Source organism: Convolutriloba macropyga, chromosome 2, assembly GCF_964194025.1.
Source record: "Convolutriloba macropyga chromosome 2, txConMacr16.3, whole genome shotgun sequence".
NCBI lineage: Eukaryota > Metazoa > Xenacoelomorpha > Acoela > Convolutidae > Convolutriloba > Convolutriloba macropyga.
Genome location: NC_134469.1, coordinates 46,913,466 through 46,929,622, shown reverse-complemented (window position 1 = coordinate 46,929,622; position 16,157 = coordinate 46,913,466). Strand labels below are relative to the sequence as shown.

The 16,157-nt window shown below is 35.6% G+C and overlaps 2 protein-coding genes across 3 annotated transcripts in view; both read left to right on the top strand.

Annotated features, from left to right (window-relative positions):
- The window catches only part of LOC142358708 (uncharacterized), a 168,528-nt gene that overhangs the window by 11,996 nt on the left and 140,375 nt on the right, over positions 1 to 16,157 (top strand). The gene's annotated exons all lie outside the window — the stretch shown is intronic.
- On the top strand, positions 10,222 to 11,795 carry LOC142335314 (UDP-N-acetylglucosamine transporter-like). Its single transcript, XM_075383761.1, has one exon. The coding sequence runs from the start codon at positions 10,472 to 10,474 to the stop codon at positions 11,690 to 11,692; it is 1,221 nt and encodes a 406-aa protein (XP_075239876.1). The 5' UTR covers positions 10,222 to 10,471; the 3' UTR covers positions 11,693 to 11,795.

Here is a 16,157-nt window from a genome sequence, read left to right as displayed (position 1 = left end):
AATATTTTCTCATTTTGTCCTCTCGAAAAAACAATTTTTGACATTGCTTGGCCATATAGGGATTTGCTGTTGTCTAGAGCTGCTTGGAGTTCTCTATTTGCTTGCTTGTTTTTTTATGTCTCTTTTTAGTTCTGTTATTTCATCCTGTTGCAAGTTACTAGTATCGAGTGATGATCTTTTGTTCTCTCTGTTTTAAAATTTCTTGGATGAGTTTATCTTTGTTCCATTTCGCTAGAACAGCCGCTTCCACTGGGTAGAAGCTGGATACACTGGGCTGAATTATAATACACTTGTGACTCATTCGGGAAAAAAACGGTGAAAAAAAAAACAACTCAAAACTTTGGCCTAAAAAGACCTGAAAGTGAAACAATTGTTTATTTGAAAAATATTGGATTGGCCTCACCAGATGAAGAATACTAAAAGAAGTCCCAGATAAGAGTGACGAATAGTTTATTCCGGCTAAGATATAAGTTGTGATTAATGAATATCTTTGATTATTGCAAAAAAAACTAATAAGTTGTCTTCGGGAAGAAAAAAATTCAAAGGTGTATGTATGTGAAATTTCTATGCAGCTGACTTACAGCTGACTCCTGAATTTGTTTTCCAATAACAATACTGATAAGTAAATTATACATTAATTTCACTAAATTGTTTAAAAAATGTAAATTTAGCCAAAATGGTAATCCTCAATAACTCAAAGAATTCTTGACGTTGAGACATTTTTCATTTGAGCTTATCTAAGCTCAATGGATTTACAGCATTCCATACAGGCGGAAAAAAATGTCAAAACTACTAAATATTTTTGTTCTCTATGTGGTCTCAATTACATTGAAATCCGCAAAGCCCACTCGGTGAACTATTCTATAATATAGTATAATTGTACTTCAGAGAAAATTTGAAAAAAGTCCAAAAATTAACAAAAATTAAGACGGGCGTCACAATGAGGAGCAATTAGCGCTAAAATTTCGGACTTTCAAACTCAATAATAAAATTGCGCTATCCAAAAATCCTTGAATCAAAATATTCGACTACACTTTACGGTTTTCTTATGCTATCACTTCTTACGATGAAAACATCGAATGGACAATAAATGAAACAAAAGAGCATTTGAAAATATGGTATAATCACTCTTACGTAGCGCAGTCAGAACCGTAAGGGTTCAGAACTCAATATATCCAAAACACATGACAGACTACCAAATATAGCTGCGAAATAGAATTGCGCGCTCCCGAATTTAGATAGAAACAGATAGAGAAGTGAGTTTATAATAAATCAATGTCGCTATCCAAATTTTGTTGACAAAAATAAATCTGCACCCATAATTTTTTCTGCCTGAGTCTTAGTTGAGTAGTACCCGAAATTTTTTAAGAAATAATACAATATCAACGTTATTTATAGATTTTTGTGGTTCTGTCTGCTTATTTCCTCTGCTTCGGTAAAAGTTGAGCCGAATAGTCAAAGATTTGTAAATATTTACTGGTAATAATAGATACTAAAAGCTGCTTCGAGCCATTTACTTATTTCAATCTATTCTATTCAGATTTGCATTTAGATAACGAGCAGAACTGTGTTGAATTTCATACGTTACAACAATGCTCTTCAAATTTCAGTTCAAATATTTTTATGGCAGGCAAAACTGGCTGCAAATTACTAGTTGTAACAGCAGCATGTCGTTTGCGTGGACAATATATATTTCCTTTTTTAAGCAAAAGAGCGTTCATGCTTGTTAGTTGAAACAAAACAACACATTACTTATTAATTAAAGTGAGCTGTGCTGAGATCACATCATACTTATGGTTACTTGAGTCTTTTTCTTTTCATGCGCAGCTTTGAAATTTTGGCAAGGAAAAACGAACAAACGAGTACTATCTGCAAGCTGCATAAAAATGTGAAAATCATGTTTTCACGTTCTAGAAAGCTCAGTTTTGTTGTTTTTAAAGCTTTGACTTTGGAGTGACTTTAAATATCATTTTTACAAATATTAAATTTTTCCATTGGATGACGTCGGATTTTTAAACTGCATTGAAATTGTATCACGAATGCATCCAAACTTATTTAGAATCCAAACTTATTTAGAACATTTTGTTTTACGTTGTAATAGATTTTGGGCAATTTTAATTATGAATGAATCGGTGCCCATATTACAACCTGTTGTTAACATCTCATACTCAGCTTCGTTTTAAGTGGCAGGAGAGCCTCCAGAGGATAGGATATTCGGTATTGATCGTGCACGCCTGTGTCATGCCATGAATTCTCATGGACGTTTTCTCGTCAGTGAGAAGTCAAATTGGAGTAGTGATTTTAATCACGCATGAGTAGTAAGAGTAGCGAAAAGCGAGTAGTTTTAAGGCGTGACATTTCTGCGAACTGCTTCTTAGTGAAGTGAGAAAATGGAATTTTAATTTTTCAGTTTTTGAGGGGGGTTTTTCACATGCGGTAATTTGTTTCCTGTTTAATAGCCGCGAAGCGATCGCTGAGGCTATTATTGGCCTTCTGTTTTTTTTTTATTTACTTCGTCGTCATGGTTTTTGTTACGACCATATGACGTCGCAACCACTTCAAATCTGCTTTCTGTTCATTCGTGCATGCAATTTCAACTGAATTGCGTGCGTCACGTCATTTTTCACTCTTAGTGGAGCTATTTTTTGTTAATTCGCGTGGTTAAATTTTTAGTCACACGTGACTTACCTCGCTCTTAAAAATGACTTCCTCACTGAAATTGTTTTTTTCTTTGCTTTAATTCAAAGAGATAAGGTCAATTGAGTGCTTGTCACTCTAATTGAAGGTTATTTAAGAGCAGCTAATAGAAACACCAATAAGTTATACAGATTCTTAATTAAAATTTAACATCTCAGCCCTTAATGAAAAGAATAAGGTTCTTTTTTGGTCTGTCTTTTTTACCTTCCTTGAGAGTACCGATCCTTGAAGCTATTGCGGCTATTTTCTGGTAATTTGCCAGCTAGGATTTTGCTATTTTCTGTTAAATACTTCCAGAAGGTAATACGTGTGTTCTAATAAAGAATAATTGTAGTTGTTCAAACCCTAGAAAACTATTAAATAGTTTTTGAAGACTTGGCAGCTATTTGTCTTTATGAACAAAGTGATATTTGGATTCTGCCTGTTTGTTTTATTTATAGCCGCGTCAGCAAATTCTGGCTGCTATTATTGCGCTCCTATTTTTTTTATCGTCTAACAGATTTTTGTTTCGTCTTACCCTGACTTCTTGGAATTAACTTTTTCAATGACTTGTGAACTGTACTGCTTTGCAGTTAAAATTTGTGTTCGTGGCGTCATTTCTGCTTTTAGGTCAATTGCGTGACTTACCTCACGAAAAAAATGACTCCTGAACTCATTTATGGAACTTTAATTTTTATGAACTTTTTTTAAAGGTCAATAGTGCATTTAACTAGTACCAAACTTATATGCCCTAATTCCTGAGTAATGTAGTCCATCTCAATAAGCTGTCAATCTGCAGCTTTTAACAAACATAAAGAATTTAAAATGTTACAGGCCTGGACGGAAATACGGGATAGATATGGCCTTGAGAACTATCTGAATATGAACTAAATTATATTACTTTATATGGATAGTTAAGGGAAATCATCACGTAAATATGAGGCACGAAATAGGAGCGTGACACTTCCGGTCTATGAAAATTTTCCATGAAAATTTGAGAAGGAACTCGATTTTACTATTTTTCTATAAAACATATCTGCACTGATATAAGGTTACACACATGTTTTTGTTTGAGCCAACCATGGCTAGCCAGGGAGGTTAAAGACAATTAAATGAATCTGTTTAAGGAATGTTAAGACAATAAAAGTGGGCTAAAAGGGGGAAAAAGGACATAAGTTAAAGTTGAGATTGAGAGAAGTTTGAATTAGCACGGAAATAAACGATGTTAATGGCAATAATTGAAAGGCTTTAAAATAGAAGGAGGCATGCATAGGTGTACTGGTTGATGAATGATTTGAAGCACTGGTTGGTTTCTTGGCGCTGATTTGAATGTTTAAAACACTGGTTAAAGAAACTAACGGATGAAATGAGGCTTAATGGGGTTTAAGATTAAAAATGAACTATTTCGGACCTCGACCTCAATGCATACTTTCCGCTTGAGCTTGAGCTTCTTAGTCCTTGTCGTCTTCTGTATGGAATCGTTTCTTGGTACTAAGTGACCTTGATGATGTTGCCGGCATGGAGTGTCGTATGTGTCGGCGTTTTAGAGTTCCCATGTATTCTGGGGATATGACTGTTGGTTGCTTTTTGAGTTGTTCCATGAGGTTGGCCGCTACCTCTGCTTTCAGGTGTTTTGTCACGGAAACTACTGATTTTAGCGGTTCATTTGTTTCATTTAGCTTCATGATGTTTGGTACCATACTTCCTACCAAGGCTACTTTATGATTTAGGTACATAAAGAGGATTTGTAAGGCTAAATTTCCCATGAGAACAGTGATTGTGAGTCAAAAGGTTTGATTGGTATATAGGATTAGATTTTTTCCATTAAGGTTGGCTTGAATGGTTTCATTTCAGTGGTAATTGGTTTCACTGTTTCCTCAAGTGAATCTTCTTAACTTTCTATTTGAATAAATGAACACTTAACTTTCTTCAATGAATCGAGATTTGCTTCTGTTCCAGTTTTATATTTTAAGTTCATCAATGTTTATTACAGAATCTATTAAATGTGTTTGTGGATCAGGCAGTTTTACATTGATTCACTTTGCTGGAAGGTGCTGACAACGATGCAGATCAGCTCTATTTTAAATGTGGTCGCTAAGCATAGTATGTCCGCATTTTATTGTGTTTAATCAGATGTTACAACTTTTTTGAGCAATGTTGGTTTGTCAGCCATTTTGGTCCATACCAAACTCATTAAGGGTATAATCACTTGAAGTTGATGTATGGTATAGGTACATCAAGAGGATATTTAAGACTAAGTTTCCGATGAGGACAATAATTGTGAGTGAGAAGGTTTGATTGGTAGATAGGGTTCGAGTTTATCACTTAGGGCTGGCTTGAATGGTTTTATTTCAGTGGTAATTGGTTTTGGCATTTCGTCACTTAACATTTCTTAACTTTCTATTTGAATAAATGAACAATTTCTTAAGTTTCCTCAATAAATCGAGATTTGCTTTTGTACCAGTTTTTTTTTGAAGTTCATCAATGTTTAGTACAGAATCTTTTAATTGTGCTAGTGGATCAGGCAGTTCTACATTGATTCGCTTTTCTGAAATGTACTGACAACGTTGCAGATCAGCTATAATTTTAATGTCGCTAAACATTGTATGCCCACATTTTGATGTGATTAATCAGATGTTACAAACTTTGAGCAATATTGGTTTGTCGGCCATACCAATCTCAATAATGGTATAATCACTTGAAGCTGATGTGAGGAGCCAAATTCCCTATCCAAGGTTCTGTGTTCGTTCAGGGTTTGGTAACACAACCTTCTGTGTCACATAGTTTCAATGCTGTAATTGTGCGATGAAACTTGAGGGTTGAGATTTCAAGGTGGGTTTTCTTTGTCTCGTAGCAGATTTTGTATCGTGGCAATCCAAGGCAGTTGTCATCCTGACACTTCGTTAGTACTGTTGTTTTCATCTGTCATGAGATTGTTAAGTATTCTCCCCCAATAACCCATTTTAAGGCGTCAATAGATTCCTTCTTGGGCATAGGAGTTTTATTTGCACGATACACTTCAAAAAATGGCTGACTAGAAGCTATGGGAATGGCTAATGTCATTAAAAGTTTCTTGTAGTCAAGTGTTGAAGTCTCTTGTACAAGTTTTGCATCGTAATACGAAAGGGTGTTAGGAATGGTTTTTGCCAAAGTTAAACTGTCCGGGTCGTTCTTTTGGCTATCAGGGACTGAATCAAGGATTTTTATCAAAAATTTTTGTGGCACTAAAGAGATCGGAAGGCGTTTATCTAGTAAAGTTGGAATGGCATTCATAACCTTGACTCTAAATGAATATACTGAGTGAGTATATGAGAGAAGTTACCACTATAAATGAGAATTTTGAGTGGTATCATTAGAATGCTTGTCCAGCTTGGAAAATAGAATGAAAGAGTTTTTAATTTGTTATTTCGACGTTATCGAGGTTTAGGGCTCAGTGAACCTTTGACTGATTTTCGTTATTTGTTCACATTTGCGTAATTTTACGCAATTTCTGCTACTTTTGCTTTTGAAAATTGTTATTATTAACGATAGTGTTGTTTTTTTTTACTTCTTAAGATAGAAGAGGGTTGTTAAACTGTATCATTGATTTTTTGGCTAAAATTTTCGCTAAATTTCAAAAATGAGGATTAGATCAAAAATGGCACAAATTGAGCTTTTTTAGTCCTGTCCTTTTGAATTTGCTGGATTAACACACCCTAAAACTGCTGACACAATCTTGGTTAGCTCCATAGAAGATTAGTTTTAATTGTGCGTCCTGTGAGAGTGTTCTTGAATTAAATATTTGCCGCTGTTTTGATAATTATCCAAAATTCATCTTTGGTTTTTGATAATCTTTTTTTGTCAATTTATCAATTTTCAGAATAATGGGAAGAGCTAGTTCTTGTTCAGAAAAAAAGCATGGCTAGTTTTGGTCTAATGTTTTTTTCACAGACCAAAAGTAATTCGAATTGTAATCAGTCGCTGTCTTATTTTTGTTCTTCGCTTTTTTGTTTCTTTTAATGTTATTTACAGAACAGAACAATTCAACTCAAGGCTTCATTAGTGGCTGTTCCATTTGGCTTCTTAGGGAGTTCCAAGGAAACTTATCTAGTTTATTTAGTCGAAAGATTATGGTCTTTTTGATTTTTGAAATTACTTGTTTTCAAAATAAACAATGGATTATGGAACTTTGAAACTTTTTTCTTGTTTTTATCGATTTGTAGCTTAATGTCAGCAATGACGGTTCGTATTAACTTTCCAATGGATTAAAATTTTATATCAAGCCTTGTTTTTGCATTTTAAGTAACGGCTTTTTTGGCTTTATTACTACGAGTTTTTCTTTGAGTTTTTTCCCATCCTTCAAGTGCTTTTTTGTCCTGTCACAATTTTGTGAGGTCAGATACCACATTACCCGCGTTTAAAAGAAGGAATAAGTGAACCTATTTTGTATTTCAATCGACATGTATGATTTCATTGGCTTCGACGCTTTCTCCTAGCAGAATTTAATGGAGTTCTTGTTTTCTTTGTGGTATTTTTTGTATTGGTATGAAAAATTCTGGTTAACTACCGGTGTTGAGGACTGGAACGAAGATTGCACCAATTATTGTAAACGTGTTAATCATTTTTATGCAAAGTTTTCGCTTCACCATTTTTACGCTTTGGGTCTAGAACATTGTGTGACTTCTCAAGTGACCTTTTCACGCTTCACATTTCCGTTTTGAATGATTTCAGTTGCTCCCAAAAAAAAGCAAATTTGAAGGTTTTCAACTTCCCCCAGAAACATCAATAACAAATATAAATTTATGGCTGGCTTTTACGACAGTCTTGAAATCAGAAAGACAAGGTTTTTTATCTGGCCGTAGACTAGTGGAGTAGAAGCAAAATTGCGGTTTTCACACCAAAACTTTTGAGTTTTACACCAAAAAAGTTTTGGTGCGAAAATAAGAGTTTTCGCACCAAAACTTTTGTATGTCTGTTTTAATACTATGTCAACCACATGGTGGGGGTATCAATTGTTTTGGCATTTAACATATCTCTGAAATACACTCTAAGAGAAACGAAATTCGTTTAAAATATGTCACCGTTCTCTTGAAGATAAATTTACAAAATATAGATTTGTACAAATATCCCCCCTGCTCAATATCTTATCTAAGTAGCAGGCCAAATTATTGCTCAAGGCTGTCACAGCTTACAAAGCAATTCTGAGGTTTCTTTATTTAGAGAAATCTCAACAATTCACTCAAGTGTTTATCAATGGCAGCGTGGCATTTAAAAAAAATGTGTTTTTCTTCTGTAAGATTGGAATTTTTGAACATACAAAATATTTTATTATAGACTTTTTCGAATTGAAAAATGTAAAAATAAAAGGGTATAAAAGTAAGTAATTGGCTGCGGCATATGTCAAGTCCTGCGATTTTTTCACTTGTATGACCTGAACCTGAAACGTTTGTGCGCGATTACTTTTACATTGTGTAACATGAGTTTGATTGGGGATATAGGATCTGTACTGATCAACGTGGAGAGTTCTGTTTGAAACTGTTTACGCAGAATATAGCTTCTTCCATTCTTATAACAGTACAACCTGTTTCAATCTTTCGCTCACTATCCCAATTAGATCATCACACCCCCCCCCCCCCACCCCATCTACACCTAGCCCTTAGCATATTCTCCCGCCTGAACTTACCGCCCCAGCCACCTCTCCTTAACAATTTACCCCTAACGCAACACGTAAACACCTTAAAAAGAGGAAAACAATTTTCGGCAATTTTTTGTGGTGTGGACATGTTTTGTCCTTGTCTATAGGTTCCTATTATTTCTGGCCAATAACTCCTTGTTGGGAACTGCCTATTTTAACTTTAGGAACTGTTTTCAACTTAAGGAAATTCAACTTGGGAACTGCCTGTTTTTGTTAACTTGTTATTTTTACAATATTTTAATAATTTATAATTTTAATAATAATAATTTTAATAATAATAAGTGTATCCTCAAAGTGTTCAGGTGAAAGTTGAGAATTGAGTAATAACGAAGTTTTGGTCCTATTCTGGGTTCTTTTTAGCTGTGTTTAATTGCTCTCAGACGAATCTGTTAGAGGTTGCTTCAATTATATTAATCCTGCTGATATTTTAGTGCAATTTTTTGTTCTACCAATTTTTCGTCAGATAGTTGTTCGTCTGCACATTAGACTTTTCGCCCTCAAAAACGAGATAAACGTAAAGCGCGAATTTCATTAAGTTTCTGTGCTGATCTCTGAGCTAAAATTCACTGAATATGCTGAGAAGATATAAAATCATGGTATGAGGGTCAGTTTTTGGTGGTTCTTTAACCCCTTCTCTAGCTCCGTTAAGCTTCAACTAATCTAGCTTCCCTTAACCCCAGCTAGCTATTAACAGTCAACGGATGGTCAGGCGTTTGGGAGTAGTTCGCCCGACACTAGTCGGTTCAAATGAGCTTTGCGTTCATACATCCGTGTCATTTTTCTACTGCTGTGTGCGTGGCGTCATTTTAAGTCACATTGGAGTGAGTTTTTCTGATAATCTGCGGAAACTATTTTTTGTGTACATATAACTTAACTCACTCAAAACCATTTTTTGCTCACTCAAAATGAGTTTTTCTTACTGCAATTGGAGTTGTTAAGGTTTTTTGAAAATTTCTTACATTAACTAAGGTTTTTAAGGGCAGCTGTTTGAAAATAATAAGCTAGAAAAATTCTGTTAAATAAAGGTAAGGAACATATCGCAGCAATTAATGGAAGAACGGATTTTTTTAGTTCTCAGATTTTAATCTCAAACAAACGGCATTATAACCCCAGGGGCATTAAGTTGCGTATTATATATCTTAGAGCATTGCTAATGTCTACAACGTATGCGATTCGCCCTAACTGCTGAGGAGGCTTAAATATATACTTTCAAGGCAAATTCTTGTGCGAGGTTTGCCCTACCCTCTCCTCGTCCACCTCCAAAAACGCACACTTCTGTTTTAGAATAATTTTCTTGGCACGAATCAGTTCCCCCTTTTTGCATTCCCAGTAATTTCTCCCTTTTGCATTTTCCTTGCCTTTACTCATCTCTGGAGTACACGGTATACGTAAACTGCGCCGCGAAAAAATTTTCATTAGGTAAAGGGCATTTTTTGAAGTTTTAAATTGCATGGTTGGGTATTATTAGATGAGAATAATGAATGCAGGACTTGCTTTTTAGCAAGATGAAAGTATAATTTCTCAACTTTGGTTATCGGAGTAATAAAGTGGAAATTGAATTAAAGTTTTCAATTATTGGACCAAGCTGATCGGAGACCCATTACAGCCCACCGCCAATCATGATCAACATACCCTAATGAGGGTTATAATTTCGTGTGGATAGGGGGGCATTAATAGGAAACACCCCCCCCCCCCCCCACAACCAATTAGTGATTTTTTATTTCCCTTAATTACTGTTTCTCTGTGACTTTGAATCGAGAGAACCGTTGACTTTGTGTGTGTGTGTGTGTGTGTGTGTGTGTGTGTGTGGGGGGGGGGGGGCATGACAAGTAATCTCAGATGTAATTGGTAATAGGTAATACCAAACATTAATCGGTGTGCGCATATGTTTCAGTTTGATTCCTGATTTGTTTGCATGGTGTTAATGTGTCCATTTTGACTTTATTATCGTTAAATTAGTCTGTAGAAAAATTGGCAATTTGAACTAGTTTTTTGTGAGTAGATATTGCTTTTTACAATTTAACAACTTGTTTACAACTTGAGTAAGTAAGTCATAGGAATATCTGTGCGTTGAAAATCAAACAGCGTTCATTCAGTACAGTATTACAACGATACAATACAATGTGTGCTCTCTTTGCAAGCAGAGACAAACGTAAAAGAAGTACAGATAGCTGTTCTGAAACGCATAATGAATATGTAATACGCAATGTATCGCTCTTTCTTTTGCTTACTTTTTTGACGACACTTACTGACGTGCTGATAAACCAGTCGCGAAAGGGAAATGTCAACTTGGAGGAAAATTACGACGCTGCCGTTATGGTGTTTTTGGTCGAGTTTTCCAAACTTGTTCTCAACTTTGTTCTCTTATGTGGTTGCCAGAACAGTTTTACGAAAGCGGTTCAAATTTTGAAGTACGAGGTCTTCGAGCGGCCCTCTGAAACGTTTAAATGCTCCGTCCCTGCCTTCATTTACGTCATCCAGAACAACCTTTCATACCTTGCTTTGGCTTATCTGGATCCAGGAACATTCGAGATAACACTACAAATCAAGCTATTAACGACTGCTCTGTTGATGCGAATTCTGTTGGACAAACGACTCAACGCATACCAATGGCTATCTTTGTGCATACTGCTATTTGGTGTTTGTATCGTTGAATCAAACGAGCTGGGTTGGTTTAAGATTGAAGATAATAGCAGGAACAACCTTCGGAGGTCAATCAAAACCGAGGACGCAAATACTGGCACGGTTAAATCGTGGAACTTCATGTGTGGCCTTGTAGCCACCATAGCTATGACCTTCATGTCGGCCTTGGCTGGAGTCTACTTCGAGAAACTTTTGAAAGATGAGAAAGGTCCGAATGACCTTAATGATCAAAGTCCCAATGTTACTCATAAGCCTCCCTCCGTGCACGGTGTAAGCATGTTGTGGGTCAAAAACATTCAGATGTTTCTCTTTTCTGTGCCAATTGCTTTGATCAGTTGGCTGTTCAAAAATAACCAGAACATTGCACAGAAAAATTTTTTGCATGGATTCGATGCCTTAGCCTGGAGTGTTGTTGCATCCGGTTGCGTTCTAGGGTTAACTACAAGTTTGACATTGAAGTATTTGAACAATATTTACAAGAATTTTGCATCTTCCTTTTCAATCGTGCTGGCATCCTTAAGTACCATGCTGGTGGCTGGGAAAGAGTATGGACCAATGTTCTTCATTGGTGGCTGTCTTGTATTTGGGTCGCTTTGGACGTATCATAGGAGTGGACGGCCATTTTCCAATCAGAGTAAAGCTCATAAGGAAAACACAAGCAGTAAAACACGAACTTCACCGCCAATAAGTGCTGTATGACCAGGGGGAACTGAGTCACTTCCAGACAAAATAAAATAACCTTTCCCATTAGAGCCCATTATAACCTATAATAGCCTTTATTTTCAGTCTCTCTAAGATGGGGTGAAAGTGTATAAAGGGCTAAGAGTCGATGAGATTGGCTGTCATTAATAGCCGCCCTCATCTTCTCAGCCGGCTATTATTGCGCTCGTATTTTTTACAATTCAAAGAATTTGTTGGGGCGCTGTCTTTTTTTACAATTCAAAGAATTTGAATTGTATTGGGCCGCTGTCTTTTTTTTAATAGCCGCACAGCGATAGCTGGGGCTATTATTGGCCTTCTCTTGGTTTTTTTTTATTTCGTCGTCATGATTTTTGTTACGACCATATGACGTCACAGCCACTTTTTGTTCATTCGTTCATGCAATTTCAACTGAACTGCATGTGTGACGTCATTTTTCGCTCTTAGTGGAGCGAGTTTTTTTGTTCATGCGCGTGATTAAATTTTTGGCCACACTTGACTTACCTCACTCTCAAAAATGACTTCCTCAATTTGAAATTGACTTTTATTTACTTTAATTCAAAGAGATAAGGTCAAATGGGTGTGTGTCACTCTAAATGAAGGTTATTTGAGATCAGCTAATAGAGGCAGCAATAACTTATACAGATTTTTAATCAAAATATAACAGATCAGCCTTCAATGAAAAGACGAATTTTTTTGGTCTGTCTTTTTTACTGTTTTTTTTAGACTGCCGATCTACGAATCTATTGCGGCTATTTTCTGGCAATCTGCCAGCTATGTTTTTTTTAAAGATCTGTTCACACATTTTCATGATTTTTGAAGTCAAATTGGAGTAATGATTTTGGTCACGCCGAAACAGGAAGTGGAGCGAAAAAGCGAGTGGTTTTGGGGCGTGAATTTTTTTCGCTCTAATTTTAAAGTAGAGTGAGAAAACGGTGTTTGAACAAAAATTCGGTTTCTCGGTAGTGGTTTTTTGTTCACATGCGGCAATTTCACTCTGATTTTTACTGTTTTTCGATTTTTTGGATCGGATTTTTTTCTAAATGGTTTTCCCAATCCATTCGCAGCTCATTCTAGGCCTAGTTTTTTGTTTGAATTAAAATTTCATTTCTCGCTAGGGTTTTTTTTTGCTCACATGCGGCATTTTGATATTGATTTTCTGTTTTTTTCTTATTTTTTTGTTCTGATTTTTTTAAAATGGTTTTCTGAATTCACTCATAGCCCATTCTAGGTCTAGATTTTCTGTCTAGTCAATGAAACTTCTTTGAATTGTACGTCAGGACTTGTCCTGCTATGTTTTTTTTACTTCGTCAAACTTTTTTTCGCTTTACCATTTTGCCGCTTTTTCGACATTTTGCGTGAAATCTTTTTGACTTCTCTAGGCTAGTTTCTCTCTTCTCTCATTCTGCTAAAAGTGAATTTGAACATCAGTTGCTAAGCAAAGCAATTCAAAATGAACAGAGTCGGTATAAAAAATTGAAGTCAGAAATAGAAACGGGATAAACCCATAAAGCCCAATTTTAGATGCCCGCTATTTGAACGTCGTTCCTATAAGTCTTAGTTACCACCGCTAATGGTTATTGGTGTTGATAGTAGCCCCTGTAGCCTCTCTCTAAGAATTAGAAGTATGTTCAACTACGAAATGCCATCAAAATAAATCGGACTTAAAAAATATTTTTGTACAAAATCTTTTTTTTTTCAATATATTTATTCGTTCAATCCCAATCATGCTTATTGGAATCAACGGCGGCTATTTTCCGGCAATCTGCCGGGTATGTTTGATGTATTGCTCTCAATACCCCCCCCCCCCCCCTAGGTCAGCTTTTGGGCATCGAATTTGATGGTTTTAAAACAGCCTTTATATAATTCAATGCTAATTGCAGTTTCAAAGAGCCTCTTTTAATAGGGCCGCCTCTGTTATAGCCCACCAAGCTTAGTTGGACCGGAAAACTTTCGTTTGAAGCAGAGTCACGCAACTTATTGTATTATTGGGCTTATAGGGTGGAGGGGGGTATTGTTTTCCGGGGAAAGGGCGTAGATTTACTGGATTGTACGTTGATTCATTTACTTTTAGTTACAGTGGGTTGCTCTTGGAATAATTAAAATTAATAACATGACAAATCATTACTCAGAATTAATTGTAGAAACTATTTTCAAATTGGCGCAGTTTTCATTTGTAGATTTTGTAGAAATGTTGTTTCAGTATTTGTCTGTCAATTAGTAATGAGAACTTCGCACTTTGAGTCATGTGGTTCGGTAAATAGTATTACTTTAAACTGACCATATTGGACAGACGACTGCCGAATGTGATGTTGATATGAGATAGATAAAAAGTTGCTTATTGTCAGGAGGAAAGCGATAAAGTCTGCTATCTACAGCCAAATGCATTAGGTCATCAGTATTCACCGACTTTAATCGAATTTAATTGATCTAAGCATTTGAAAGGTTATAGAAATTTATAGCATCCATGCTATAAAGAATGCATAAAGCTAAATGCAGCTAAATTGAAATTGATTTTTCTCTCAATCCGACTTTTGTTTTAAACGCTACGAAGCTCAAATGTAATCTATGAGCCACGGTGAAGCAAGTTTTTTTCCTGTATTTCTGCTCTTTCAATTCAATTGAAGGCCGAGAAAGACCGTCTATTGTCTGTCATCTGCTAAGTTTGTTAGCTTTTTTACCGTGTAAAGCTTTGATTTCATTCCTGTGCCAAAGAAACTGATGCGGATGTCGGCACTGAATAAAAATAACCGATATTTTTCACGCTAGGGAACAAATCTATCTTTTGCTTTGAAAATCAAAAAACCTCAATTTGTCGAATGAGCTGTCGGTAGTGCTCTCAAATAAAAATTGAATATTAACCACCCAGCGGTAAAAAAACGCATATTTAATGAAGCATGTGACTTAAAATATCCTCTGCTAACCATTTCATTTTTTCGAGAGTGAAACAGTACTCTTACCAAAATTAAGTAAAATCTGCTAGTGTTGCCATATTAAATGGGGCTAAGAGTACATACTGCTCTTCAGAATCTATATTAACAGATTATGTATTTGATAAGGTATTATTCTAACTTGTCCCTACTGTGCTGCTGAAGGAATTTGAAAAATAACCATTATTACACCAAGTTTCAGCAACTAAGTAATACTTTTCATTCCTCGAGAGAGACCTACTCAACTTACTCACCCTTCGGCTATAACGAGAATTACTAAAATATCCATTTTGCATTTAGTTCTTTTATGCTCTGAAAAAAATGCATTAAAATATTGTTCTATTATTTTTTAATAGCCGCGTCAGCCTCTCAGAGGCTATTAACTAGGCGCTCAGCGCTCTCCTTTTTACGACTCGGAGAGTATTGGTGGAGCGTATTTTTTATCGGTATTTTGGTTTGGGTGTATCTAAAACCGCAAGTGAAATGCGTGAAGTGTTTAGGTTAAATTGCTAAAGTAAATTGCTGGTTAAATCTGTATAGCATTTGTGGGAGTTATGTGGTTCAAATTAGCTGTTTTAGTTGTTTCAACTGCCTCTCAATTTAATTGATATTAATTTTGAGTAATTTTTGCTACAGATAGTTGAGTAATTTGAAGCAAATTTTTACTGATTATGGTCTGTTGTTTAAGTTTTCGGCATATTTATTCTGATTTTAAACTTCTCGCTGTAGTTTTCCTTGTTCAATCTTCATTTGAGAGCTATTCTATAGGTATTGCTAAAAGGTGCTACTGAACGTTAGATAGGGTATAGAGGGATAGGCATCACTTTTACTGAAATAAATAATACAAATTTCTTCGGGTTTTTTTCCATTCTTTTGTTTAATATGTTTCTGCCACGTATTGTTTAGATAAATGCCTGAGTACAATCAGTATTGATTTTTTTGGGAAAATATTGGCTGAGAAGTAGCATTTTCTGGATATATAATTTTCAAGAATCTTGTAGCGAATTTTATTTTTTTGACGTCCTTCATTTCTTTTCCCTTTCCTCAGTTTACTCAATCTGAACTATTTTGGCTTTTGAACCCTCGGCTTGTCAATTGTTCTTCGTTTATTGAATGGAGAATAATTGTTTCGCAATGCTTTTTGCATTAAAATAGTAGTTGTGTTTTGTAGAGTCGCATTTTGTAAAGAAATTTTTTATCAGATGCTTCATCAGTTTTGGTTACTTCTTCTTTGAGGTACGAAAGAGTTTATCGCTCTGATTTTTTGTCGCTCTGAATTTTTGAGCCCCTACGTTATCTAAGTTGCTCCCTTATTCGCAATTTTAGGCAGCTGAATTCAGTAGCTAGATTGTCGTACGCAACCATTTCATCTGACGCTAGTCTGTTAATTTGTCAATAGCCAAAAAAAGATTTGTTTCAGCGAAAAGGGAACTTGATCAATAGCACTCTTTGAGCTTACCGAAACGGAATTTAACTGGATTGTTGAAGAAAAGCAAAATTCTAACCTTACTTGATTATGAAAACATGTTTTTCGA

Coding starts and splice junctions, on each gene's coding strand:
- LOC142335314 (XM_075383761.1), top strand. CDS start 10,472: ATGTGTGCTCTCTTTGCAAGCAGAGACAAACGTAAAAGAAGTACAGAT.